The 14,333-nt window shown below is 38.0% G+C and overlaps 1 protein-coding gene across 5 annotated transcripts in view; it reads right to left on the bottom strand.

Moving 5' to 3' along the window:
• Window positions 1-14,333, bottom strand: part of atp2b3b (ATPase plasma membrane Ca2+ transporting 3b) — a 66,678-nt gene that overhangs the window by 33,748 nt on the left and 18,597 nt on the right. For all 5 annotated transcript variants that reach the window (XM_066670172.1, XM_066670171.1, XM_066670176.1 and 2 more), the window contains exons 3-5: window positions 4,419-4,616; window positions 3,083-3,340; window positions 643-768 (exon numbers count right to left, since the gene is read on the bottom strand). In XM_066670172.1, the coding sequence (XP_066526269.1) occupies window positions 643-768; window positions 3,083-3,340; window positions 4,419-4,616 (582 nt within the window). The remainder of the gene's footprint in view (window positions 1-642; window positions 769-3,082; window positions 3,341-4,418; window positions 4,617-14,333) is intronic.

Genomic DNA, 14,333 nt, shown 5'->3' on the forward strand with positions numbered 1-14,333 from the left:
CGTATAACACCGGTTCCCAAATTTTTTCTGCAGGCCCCATAAATTTACATAAATTAAATTACAGCTTAATTCATTTTTTTTTATTCAAAGAAATATATATTACAAAGAAAAATTAGTTACATTCAAAGTCTCAACATATTGGGAAGTTTTAACAGTATGAAAACATATTTTAACAGTATAAAAATGTTGAAACACAGGTCAATATTTAGGTCAATACTGGTGGAAAATCTTGGACCTTTCCATAGCTAATTTGAAGCAAATTTTTTGTTTCAAATGAATACAAACCGTATCTGTGACATAATGGTCATTTGCAGAGGTATTGCCTCATCCCTGCGGGCATGGTGTATACCCAAATGTCCTCTCCATACATCTTCTTTAGGCAAATATCATTAGGTTATTATTAAATAATGCCTTGCTTATGGCAGGAAAGCCTAATAAAATGAATGGAGTTAACCAGGGTGGGCCCTAAGAATAGCAGCAGTCAGAAGAGGGAGGCCACATGCCGCAAAACATGGCAGGAACCAGAGCCACAGTGATCTGATTACAAACATCTGGATTCCATAGCAGCCTCTCAGTCATACTGACAAACACTGCCAAAGAGGAAAACACACACAAACACACTAACAAATAAATACAACTAACCAGAGAGAAGCATAGGGTCCTTTTCCACTGATTTGCGCACATGGTCAGACTCTCCGGTCAGAGAGCTCTCGTCAATTTTCAGGTCATTTCCCTGAATTAGAATGCCATCAGTAGGTAGGAGGTCACCTGAATACATAAACAAAAAACACTGACCATGAAACACTACCGTTCCTTTCACAGTTGTCTTGACCACTACGTATATCAGAGTCCAATCTGAAAGGTAAGACATATTTGCCTTGTCAAATTATATTATCTGTTCAATTTGAATTTAAGGAAACTTTTGTAAATTTTGTATTAATTAATTTGTCAATATTTTAAAACAATTGGTAAATATTTGTGAAAAAAAATATTTACTTATATAAATAAATAAATAAATCGGGCAAATTAATGACAAATACATTCTATATTAGTAACTAATTGTCCATGTTTAAGGCTAAAAAGACTCTGCAGATATGTTTTGTTTTGAGAGAGAGAGAGAGAGAGAGAGAGAGAGAGAGAGAGAGAGAGAGAGAGAGAGTGAGAGAGACAGAGAGACAGACAGACAGAGACAGAGAGGATAAAAAGAGATAAGAAGAGAGATAAGAAAAAGAGATAAGAAGAGAGAGAGAGAGACTGTGTACAAAAGAACTAAAGGGAAAAAAATATACAAAAAAAATTACTTAGCAGTCAAGCACAGTAACTGAATTACTATAAAAACTGCAATAAAACAATCAAACAAGAATAATTTATATATAGCGCACACAAGTAATATAAGTCCAATAAATAAATTCAATTCACAATGCAATATTAAATGAGTACTACTGTAAGGGTTTAAGGCTGTAAGGCTACTGTTACAGTCTCAGGATTATTCAACATCTTCATGATAAGCATTTTTAGTACTTAGCAGAGCCTCCTTTTGCTGTTGTGACTTGCTGCAAATGTGATGCATAGCCAGACACCAGCTTCTTGCAGCTTTCCTGAAGAATCTTAACCCATTCCCCATGGGCAATGATCTCCACTTCACTAATATTCTTGGGTTTGAGGGCTGCAACCACCTTCTTCAAATCCTACCAAAGATTTTCTATGGGCAACTTTTTGCCCTCCATACGCTGCAGGCTTCCAGTGCCAGAGGAAGTATAGTAGTGACAGAGCATCCCTGAGACATCTCCATGCTCCACTGTAGGCAGGGTGTTCTTTTTAGTGTATTTTTTTCAAATTTCCTTGTCCAGACCTACCACTGATGCACAGGCCCCAATCGTTACAGTTTTGTTTCATCACTCCAGAGAAACAGAATCCCACATTTCTGTGGCTGATTTGTATTGTTTAGAGCATACTGGAGCTGAGCTTTCCTGTGATTTTGGGTCAGCAGATCATCCTGTTCAGGCAAGAGTTTGGGCATTGAGACTTTCAGTGTTTATTATGTGCCTTACTGTGCAAATAGAAATCACAGTGCCTGCTGCCACCAAATCTTTCTGCAGGTCTTTTGCATTCAGCAGGTGTTTGACCACCTGCCTCTTCAGGAAACTGGGGGCAGCCAGTGTTAGCTTTTACTTTCTGCCAGAGTTCCTTTAACTTTAAAAATGTTAACTACATGTTCAACTGTATTTCTATGAACACTCAGTGCCTTAGCTATATCTGTATACCTCCCATGTTTGTGCAAAGCATCAAATATTCTCTTAAATTGTGGGATAGCATTCTTGACTTATTTTCTAACTTGCAATCAAACGTCACAGTCAACAAACCCTAGCCAGTCCAAGTATTGGATGTGCTTCATCTCAAGCACACCTGACGCAACTAATGAACTAATGAAGCCTAGTGAAACACTCGAGACAACACCTGATTTGCAAATGCATGCTCTTATTCAAGGATTCAAAAAACTTCAGAGACTGCAGTACTCAATAAAAGTGGAATATTGTTAGAAAAAATGAGTTGTGTTGAGCTATTTAAATTGTTCTTTTTTGATTGGTGGACTGCATACTGCTAATAATCCTAATTTGTACTGGGTTTTGAAAATATACATATATATAAAATCCTACAGAAATGTAAATGATTTTATTAATTCATTTATTCATTGTCTGTAACTGCTTATCCAGTTCAGGGTTGTGGTGGGTCCGGAGCCTACCCGGAATTACTGGGCGCAAGGCGTGAACACACACCTGGAGAGTAATTGATTTTACTATTTTTAAACTATTGACTTTCAAATACTTAAATATCAGATCAAACATAGCTGAATTCATTAGGACACGGAACTTGATCTGGAAATTCCTACTGGTAATATTCATCTCCTACAGTCACCAACTTAGACAGGGGAAGGCTGTCTGAGCCAGAGCCACATATTGCTCTATTTATTTATTTCTCTGTCTCAAACTCTCTCTCTCTCTCTCTCTCTCTCTCTCTCTCTCTCTCTCTCTCTCTCTCTCTCTCTCCCCCTGTGTGTGGTTTGCTCAGGGCAGAAACTCACCATATTTGATCTGGGCCACATCTCCCACCACCATCTCGGCCACTGGGATCTGGATGACATTTCCGTTGCGCACCACTGCAAAACGCTGTTCCTGCTCAATGCGGCTCTGCAGCCCACGGAACTGCTTCTCTTTACTCCAGTCATTAAACGCCGTTACCAGCACCACACAAATGACTGACAGCAGGATGGCCGCACCCTCGATCCAGCCAGCCTCCGCCTCGCCCTCGTCCTCCCCACCACCTGACACGTTCCCACATGCTGCATAGAGAGACAGTTAATGCAAACCATAAGAATCACACTCACAACATGATATTAACATCACAGCTAATTAATTAATTAATGTCTACGTTGACTAAAAAATGCTGGTACTTTTACCTCACCTTGTGAGATTTCCAATGTTTGATTTTAGTCTATAGCATGTTAACTTATACTCAGCTTAATTCTCTTCCTATCTTACTTGGTCCCAGAGAAAGTTTTATCTACATAATGATTTATTGAAATTAAATCTTGTTTCATATTTGGTAAACTTCACTTACACTTCCAAACTCTTGCATATATCTCACACAATATTATGGTGTATTGTTACATTTGGAAAGTGTATTGGAGGTGTGCATGTTTATTATACAGTATGTGCCTATTTGCAGGTTTAGTGAAATGTGCGCAATTATTGGTTTGGGTTTTTTTTAACTCAACAAACATGTAAAAAGATTCAGACTACATATATTACTTGCAATCAAACAGTTAAATGCTTTAATAAGGATCATTGAATAAAGTACTTACTATAAGTAGAGTAATGAAGTGTGAATTTGGTGCTGAGTGCTTACATTACACAATGGATAAAATGAATGGGGTATAGCATGATCTCTAAGATTCTTATAAGAAAACAATAAAATAATGTAAATATGTTCCTAGAGTTATTATACTTTACAAAGTTCAAGCTGCTCAATGCCCTGCCTTTAATAGGCAACCTCCTTAAAACTCCTCTCAAGTCTTGTTTTGTCATTTTCTTCCATTCCTCCTCCCTCTTTTCTACATTCACTCTAATCATTCCTCCTCCCTCGCTCTCACTTCTCACCCTCCCTCTCACCTTTTTCAAAATCCTCCCACGCTCCCTCCATCCTGCTCCTTCTTTTTTCTCTCACATTCTTCCTCCATCTTTCCCTCTCTCACACACACTCACTCTTTTTTTTCTCTGCCTCTCTTTACTAACACCACACCTCTGACTCTGTTCCTCTGAACCCTGTAGTTCTTTTTATCCTCTCTGTCTGTCTGTCTGTCTCTCTCTCTCTCTCTCTCTCTCTCTCTCTCTCTCTCTCTCTGTCTCACTCTCTCTCACCATCGCTCTCCTCTCCTGGGGGCTGGTAGAAGGACAGGCCAAGGGAGATGATGGCTGCTATCTCCAGAATGATGAGGGTGACATCCTGCAGTGCCTCCCAGACCAGCTGCAGGAATGTCTTGGGTTTCTTAGGGGGAATGAAGTTTTGACCAAACGCCTGTGCTCGTCTCTCCAGGTCTGCCGGGTTATCAGACAAACCTGAAACACAAGGACAAAGTGAAATAACCCAGCCACAAACGTGTTTACTCAGCACTCTTGCAAAATTTGAACACCCCTGGACGAATTCAAATTTTCAACGTGACAGTAAGTTTCTCCTAAAGAGCAAAATGTAAATATAGTGCTTTTCGTCCATTTATAATGCCCATGTTGTATTTATTTGCTAGTAGTTTGACATACTATAGAAGTACTTTTTGTTGCTTGTTATGGTACAATGTTTTCCCCAATATATTCATTTTAGCAATTAACAACAGTGAATTACAATGTAGGAACCTGTTTTTCTGTATGGAAAATATACTTATTTTCACTTGAAGAAAAGAAATAGACCAGGAGTGTAACCCTATAGCTGCACCGTTTATTTCACCAACACTTAATGATCATCTGAAAACAGACAACACCAACTGATCCAGTTATGTAAATGAAATTTTTCCCCTTGTTCCATTATAAACATCTTCATTTGTGCAACAGTAAGGGCTATTATTGTCACATTTTCTGCTTCATAAAGCCACACATTTTCATTAAAATACAGATCTGGACAGCAGGCTGGTCAGTCTAGCACCCACACTATTTGATTATGTAGTCACAGTTTGTTAAAATGCAGAGTGTGTCTTGGTGTTGTCATGTTGAAATAAGCATGGACTTTGATAAAAATACACCTGCTTACAGACAATGTATTACATAAAATTATATTAAAAAAGTAACTTTTAATGTAATGTAATATTTAATAATTTGCCATTGAACTTTTTTTGTTGTATAATAGAGGGGATAAACATATTACCGTATTCGATCAGTACTAAATTATTCATTCATTCATTGTCTGTAACTGCTTATCCAAATCAGGGTCGCAGCTGGTCCGGAGCCGTCCTAAAATCACTGGGCGCAAGGCAGGAACACACCCTGGATGGGGCCCCAATCTTTCACAGGGTGACACACACTCACACATTCACTCACACACTCACACCTAGGGATAATTTTGAATAGCCAATCCACCTACCAACTGCGGGAGGAAACCAGAGCACAGGGAGAACACATCTCACGTTTAGTCACCCAGAGCTAGGCTCATACCCACAACCCCAGGACCCTGGAGCTGTGTGACAGCAAAACTCCCTGCAGCGCCATTGGCACAATTCAGTACTGAATTAATTTTTTGCAATTTTAAACAATTTAGACATCTGACCTGAAAATTCATAATATAATGTTTTGCTGTTTTGTTGTTTAAGAATTTCATCAAATTAGTTGTTATTTGATCAGTTAGGGTAGCGTCTACTTTAGGATCTGTTCACTTGGTACTAATGTGCTGGGGTTATTAAGCCATCTTTTTTTTTTTCAAGACAAATCTAAATCTAAACCTAGAAGCCATAAGAGTATTTCATAACTAACCCATAAAAGTACACAGGGAATTGAATTACAGCCACTGATACATAATCACAAAAGAGTCCAGAAATATATAACAAACTAACACCTTTAAAGTCAGCCTTTCTTTCTTTCTTTCTTTCTTTCTTTCTTTCATTTTTCACCTTACCCCAGTGTACTTTAATATCTCTAATATCTCCAGGCACATTCTTTCACTCCAGCTTATTCCCACAGTCATAAACACAATCAACAGTAAGAAAACAATAAACCCAATAAAATGAAATACTTGATGGAAAATTATCCCTTATATAATAATATACCTATATTTTTATATGTAACTGACCATGGTAATAAACCCCATAATTCATATTTCCAAAGCCATAAGAAGATAATGCAGTCCAAATAAAAGTAGAATTTGAACTAATGTGCAGAACTTGAACAAAATACAAACAAGCAAATCAAACGAATACTCTTATGAAAGCTTATGAATGACCACAGCCTGCTGTAATGGAGGATTCCACATTTAACAGCAGTCTTACGAAACCAAATTCACAACTAATACATCTTATATGTAAATTATTTTTTGTTAATTTCCTATGCTCTTGCATGGGAAAACTAAAGCATATCACGTCACCAAGAAAAGGGAAGGGAGGAGCTGAACACCTACCTAAAACTACTTTAAATTGATAGTTCAGCTAAAGATTTAATGCACACCATGTCTCCGTTAGACTAAATTCTTTCAGCCAGCCAAGGCAGGTTGATGGTTTTGCACTTGAATTGTGAGGCTAATGTCACTAATGTGGAACAGAAATATTGTTTATCGCTGTAGGCCCCCATTAAGCATTGTAAATCTGTTTTTAGATTAACTAACTTATGTGTGAATTGTTATGACTCTTTGTTGAGCTGCTAGTGAGTAATGTGGCCTAAAAAGGAAGTGGTGAAATTCATCATTAATCATCATTAAACCATCAATATTACTGAAGAAAAAATGCATATCTTTCAAGTAATTTTGATCGTTTCATGAATGTCATACATAAATACATGTCATAAATAAGTCTGTTTGTGATTACTTTGTGATTAATAATTTAGCCTTGTCTGAAGCAAGTGTTTTACTAATTTCGTATGTGGTTTGTATGACGCCAATTCTTAACATATAAGCTTTGAATACTAGGCTGCATTAGCCCTCAATGTATATCTCAAAAATCTCAGGAACCAAACAGATACTAGTGTATGATCTACATCCGCTGTAAAAGGAAATATACGCATTTCATTTGTCATAAAATTATTATTATTATTTATCATAACATGCCTGCTTTAGGGATCTCACAGCCTTTCTCTTGCTAGCCCTCTTTTCTTCTTTCATGGCTGTATCCAGTTTCCATGGCAATAAAGACATCAAGCGCAAACCTGCTCTTGCTCTTCAACTTCCTGTCTCTGGGCACCTTTTCGCCCAGCTACAAATGATGTCATCACATGAGAGCGGCCTATGCTGGTGTAAGAATAGATTTTTGATTGGTCTGCTCCACTGCAGAGTCTGTCTGGAACACAATCTTTCGCGTCGCAGTGATGGAATGGAGTGCTTAAGTCAGAAGCATGACCTAGAGCTAAAGCCAGTATTACAGCGCAGTTCAGTGGAGCACTATTGACGTCAATCTGTGCTTGCGTTTTTTTGTCTCAGAGACATTTACAAAGGAGCCAATGAGGATGGGCCAAGCCAGCCAGAAAACACATTAAGTGGATAAAAGGGGAGGTATGGCTTAGCATGTCGGTGAACGACTGAGCACATTAAGCTCAGTCTGCAAGTGCTCTCTCTCTCTCTCACACACACACACACACAGGAGATATGGTGTGCCTCTGGGTGCTCTCATATACAGCATGGTGAACCCGGTCACACTGCAGATTTCATGATCCTAGCGCACACCCAAAGTTTAAAGAATACTTCTGGAATTTTAACTGAAACTGCAACTGTCAACTTCACTGTTGGGTGAAGTTAATATAATATTTAGATGATATTTATTGATCCTATCACAGACAAAATGTGGCTGTTGAGCTGAGCTGAGTAGATATTTAGGCGATATCTACCTAAAAGACGGACTATTCTGCCGCCCATGCAAATTTGCATATATATGTCCTGCTGCTTGGGAAGGCTGCCAACCGAATTTTGTTATACTCATGTATAATGACAATAAAACGGTCTTATGTCTCTTTATACTTTATGATATTTTATATCCCAAAAAATCTAGATTCAGACATCAGAAAAAAGAGTTTTAGATCTTAGTATAGAATATTTGGTGTGTTCTCATGTCCGTATGGGTTTCCTCCGGGTGCTCTGGTTTCATCCCATGGTCCAAAAACACACGTTTGTAGGTGGACTGGCGACTCAAAAGTGTCAATAGGTTTGAGTGTGTGAGTGTATGTCACCCTGTGAAGGACTGACACGCCCTCGAGGATGTGTTCCCGCCTTGCGACCAGTGATTCCGGGTAGGCTCTGGACCCACCGTGACCCTGAACTGGATAACCGGTTACAGACAATGAATGAATGAAAAAATGTCATTGTTTACATCACAGTGAATAGGTTTTAGCTTACAGATGTTTGCTGTTGTTTCTTTATTAATATTAAAGAAACACCAGATATGATTTGGGTTTTTTGCTCCTGGAGCTCCTCCTAGTGTAAATCAATTTTAGGGCATTTTACTGAAATCAATAGGGAGGGCGAGGGAGGTAGGGCTGTTTCCTACATTCCCCCAAAAGTTACATAGTGCAGTGTCTGCAGTGCCAAGTACATCACAATGATTTTGAAGCTGCAATTTTAAGGTTACAAATATTATGCTCTAAAGTGTGTAAAAAATGTTGTACAATAAAACTAAAAAAATATATAGTCATTTAAAGGTTTTAAGTACAGGGCTATATAATACAAATATAGCATCAGGTTGAAAAAAAAATGCTGGAGTACACCTTTAAAGGCAGAACTAGATGATGACAGGTGATGATGTGAAGGAAGATTATGTCATCTGAACCAGGGGGTGGTTAAACAAATCTGCTGAGTAGTCATACCTGCACCCCATCCCTTTGATGAACCTTCTCTGCCTTTTAAAGCACCCCTCCTTTTCCTCACTGTCTGTCTTTTCTCCCTCCTTTTTCTCACTCACTCACTTCCCCCGCTTCCATCTCCCCTTGGTATGTCCTTGACAATGCGGCAAGCAGTACTAGGTTTCTTTCTCTCTCCTTCTCTTCCCTTGCTCTCTCTCTCTCTCTCTCTCTCTCTCTCCAACCTAACCCAACCAAGAGAGATGGATTTCATCCTGTGTTGCTGCAATACGGACATCCTTGCTGTGGTTTAGGCCGAAAGAATGGCAGATGCATTCAGATGTACTGGATATAATGTTACAGAAGCAAAGAGAGGTACATACACACAGGCACGGCACTGGCCTCATTCTGCTGTGCTGAAATGTGTTGCTTCAGATAGAGAGGAAAAGAGAGCAAGAGAGTGAAGGAAAGAAAGAGAGAGAGAGAGAGAGAGAGAGAGAGAGAGAGAGGCACTAATGTACCTCCATTTTCAGAGCCTCATCATCACAATGCCAGCCCCACTCACCATCACTTTTCCACCTCCTCCCTGCTCTCCTTTCCTCTCCTCTCTTCTCCCTCAGCATTGTCATGTGCATCTACTGTAACAGGGTTAGATATATGTCTCCACTTGCACTTAGCAGGCCGCTCTGCATTTGTGGGCTGTTGTTAGCACTGGATGTCGCCGACATCTAATAAAACAATCCAGTAAGACATCTTCTCACTTCTGAAGGTGAATCAAGCCTGAAGGGCTTAATATATTTTCAGGCTGCTATAAAGCAAAGTTTAAAGTTTTCATATTTGTGTCAATTTATTTGATTAGGTGTTGAGCTGAAGATCTTCATTATAAAGTTGACAAGGAAGACATCACCAGCCAATATTGTTTTCTCCTTGCATGCAGCATTAGTCCAAGAGCTGAGACATATCACTAACCCTGTCATACCTTGCTGGCAATCCATTCTAAAAACATTCTAAAAGCAATGTTTAACTTATTTAAAGCTGCCAACAGGGGAGTTATGACAATGCACACTGTTTACAATTAGATTTTCCCTGATTTTAATGTTTCTTATCGGGGTATAAAAGTTGTGAAGCTGCCTTTTTTTTTACAAACGCCCTGTCGTTACACACAGTAACTCCTTCTATGACCTGTTGCTACAAAGCAGGGAGGGCAATGACTATCACTATGCCAGTGTAATTTCAACTGCAAACACAACATGCTTTGAGGAGAACACTAGCTAATTCTGTTGTTAGCTAAGAGATGCCTGCAACTAGCTCATACAGAGAGATGTAGAGGGTTAAAGGGAGGGCAAATCTACACCCTCAGTGTGAGTGAGATTATTTCTGACCTCTTGGACTCCAATGGATACATGATTAGTTTAAAAATTCCCTTTCTGAACACAATGTCAAACTATTATGTAGGTCCATGATAAAACCTAGTGCTATCAGGATCCAGTTTGAAAGTCAATTCTGAAAGTCAATTACAAGAAGCCTCTAGTTTACTACAGTTATTTCAGTATGGAGAAAACTCAGTTTGTTCAAATGTTTGCATAAATGGTCATTATGTCCACAATGCTGCTTAATTTCATATCTGAAAAAAAAACAACAACAAAAAAAAAACCCATGATCTGTATGCCGGAAGGATCGTCCAAATCTGTAGCGCATGGATTTAGAACACTCATGACCCCCCAAGATTTGAGTTCTCACTAAAAGATAAAAGATTTTATTTGTTTAAAACCAACAGAAAATTATCAAGGCCATCATGAGCATGGTGAAGTGTTCAGAACAATGAAATTATATAAAATACACCAAGCACGAGGTGCACTGGACAAGGACTAAACCACTTGTTTATATTATATTTTGCATCAATGTTCCTTCTAAAAGGATAGAGTGACCCCTACTGTCCAATCACCCCATCCTGAGAAAGCACCTGAAACCGATTATCAATCGACACAATTCATAAATTATCAAGAAAAATGACAACTCTATGAAGCATTGGTTTGTACTCATGGGGTAGACATTAGATCTGTCCAAATGTGCAAACATTTTATAAACCTGAGGCTGTGAAGCAACAATCACCAGAGAATGTTAATTAAACAATTAATTACAAATTTTATCAGAAAGTGTATTTAAATTCTTAGAAATGCATCTATAAAGACATGCATTTGTGTCACATGAAGCAACAAATGAATATTTCCACAAATCTTGACAATTAACAATTAATTTTTGGATAAATTAACTAACTGAACTATTATGCCATTGCTTTTTCCTGTATTGTCCACGTGACACTGCACAACCATTGTTCATAATTTGCATGACAAGTGATTTCATCCACTCAGTAGAAGCCACACCACACCCTCAAGCTTCCTGTAATGTATTGGTGTAACTCCTGTCTCTCAGAATATATATATCAAAATAAAATATATATATATATATATATATATATATATATATATATATATATATATATATATATATACTTTGTGTTATTAATATTATATGACTAAATAAAAAAACTTATAAAATGACTACTTTATAAAAGGAGGACTTTCTCGTCATCATCTCGTTTTGTCTCATTCATCACTGCTTGGTAATAAATCTATGCTCAAATTGGACTACAATTCTTGGTTACAGATTGTTTATTGTAATTGCTATTATTCACAAATTCTTTATTGAACATTTGTGCGTCATATACTTATTAATATTTGGGATCTGTTGAAATAATGTGAATCATAGTAGCTTTATAGAGTACTGAGCTTTATCTTAACTTTGGCTAAATATTGCAGCCCTTGAATAGGTCGTTTTTTTTTTATTACACAATTAAAATGATGGACAAATGGATGTTCACAGAGTGCAGTCTTTGCAGCCCATGAGTGAATGAGCAAGTCTCACCAACAGCAGAGAACTGTTTACCCAGTAACCTCCTCTCTCTACACCCACCTCACCACCGACAGCGTTGTAGCCTAGCAACCCAACACAAACCCTGCACCCAGAGTGGGAAGTTGGCTGAATGAGACAGTGAGAAATGGTGGATGAGTGGCAAGAGGGGGATGAGGGGGAGACTGTAAGATAGAAATTGACAGTGGGATAGAGAGAGAGAGATGGATAGATGGATGGGTGCACTGAAAAATAGCAGAAAGAGAGGAAAATAAGTAGTTAATTTGCTAACTAAACCTGTGTACAATATAAATTTTGTGCCAACAAATTGACAAGCCCCATTTATGGAGAAGCTGGGACATATTAAATGCAATAAATGCAAGCTATGATTTGTTATTTCTTTTCAACATATATTAAAAATATAAAGTACAAAACAAAAATACATTAAAGTTGGATGCCTTCAACACACTCCAGAAAAGTTGTGACTGATCATTCAGGAACTGATGATACAAACTTTTGCAGTTTTGCATATAGAAAGTTTGCCCTTTCTTGTTTGATAACTTCAACAGTCCATGGTCAAAGCTTGATTTTCCTCTTCACAATGCAGCATATGATGGATCTGAACTGCAGACAGGCCAGGTAAACACATACAAATGACACTGCTGGACCATGTACAGACAAAAGGCTCACACTTTCTTGCTAAAATAACCATGGACTTCCCTGGAAAAGATGTTGATCTGGATGGCAGCATGTGTCCAACTAATGGTGCATTTCCACGACATGGAACCAGTTTGAGTCGGCTCAGCTCTACTTTCCATTAGGTGAATTTGGAACCTGATACCTTGAACCTTGTTTTTATCCTACTCACAAAGGCAGCTCTTAAAATTATGCCATGGTCTTTTGAGGAGGTTCAAACACTTCTTAGATTGGTGACTGGTAAAAATCTTCCAGCGAGTATGGAACGTGCAACAAGGAACAAATAACTCTACTGATCTGTGTGAACTGGAGTGCTGGGCTGTGCTCAGTCCCCAAAAAGAAACAAAAACAACATGTGAACAGTGCTTATTGTTACCGCTATCGTTTTCCGATGGTCACTGGCTTCATTTCATGGGGGGCCATGCTGGTGGAAAAGCTACCAGGTACCAGGGACAGAAAAGCATGTATATCCGTGCCAAGCTGAGTAGGTACCATGCAATGGCACTTTCACACATCTGGATTTACCTGACGACAGCATATTTTCCTACTCTCTTTAAGACCATTCAAGATGGGTTAGGGGCAAAACAAAACCCAGCATAAAACTGATGTGTGGCCTCCTCCATGTGTAACTTGAGCTTCTAGTTGCATCTCTTGATGCATTGGGGTGTGTTGGATGACAAGCCCATATGGCTGTATGTATTGAAGCACAGTATCTCATGCATGTGGCTGAGGGTTTGAAGGTCACAAACATTCTGTAGTGGTTTCTGGTCTTGCCCTACACAGACTGAGATTTCTTTGTATTTCTAAAATCTTTTTCCAGTGTCATATTTGATAGATGGTAAAATAACTAAATTATTTGCAATCTTGTTTTGGGAAATGTTCTTTTTGAACTGTTTCACAGTTCTCCCATGAAGCTTGATGCAAACTGATGAGTCACAACCCAGCTTAGCTTGCAAAGGCTAATACTTTGATGGATACTTCTTTTATATGTAATCATGAAATCCTCATCTGTTACCAATTCAAATGCTTATTGTGAAATTATTGAAAATTGTGTAACTTGAATATTTTATAAAATCTTTCCTGTTATTTTGCCACTATCCGAAACTTTTTGGAGTGTGTAGCAGACATCAGATTATTTAGTTTATATACAACATATACAATGGGACTGTAATTCTGTTAATTAAATTAAGTTCAAGGGAAAAAAATGCCATAAATTTTTATTTATATTGACTTTGCTAAAATGTCAGAAATTTTCTGAAAATTGGGTTTACAGATAAAATAGGTGAGGTTTTTTTCACACTGTTGGACCAATAGGATTTGCTTCTAAATCTGTTTTCTTATGTAGCCACTTTTGTTGTCATAGCAATGACATAGGCATGGGTGCACTGAGGGCAGTAAGACAAAATGCGATGCATCCTAAAAAACATGAAAAAAATGATTTGGCTTGATTTTAGACACAGATTCAGATATCAGATTTAAATCAGGCTTGAAACCACTTAAAAATGTAGCTTAAATTTGATTCAGATTTCATGTTGCTTTTCCATTCAGGCTGTAGGGAATGTTTCCTGTTCAAAAAATTTAAAATAAAATAAAAAAAATAAAAATAATAGATTTTTTTTGATAGATTTTCTTTGTCCAATTTGCCAACACTGAGCATGCTCTTAATTGGTTTTTTAAAGAATGACCCACATGTATCTTATAATTTCCATCCAA

Source organism: Hoplias malabaricus, chromosome 5 (assembly GCF_029633855.1).
Source record: "Hoplias malabaricus isolate fHopMal1 chromosome 5, fHopMal1.hap1, whole genome shotgun sequence".
Classification (NCBI taxonomy): domain Eukaryota; kingdom Metazoa; phylum Chordata; class Actinopteri; order Characiformes; family Erythrinidae; genus Hoplias; species Hoplias malabaricus.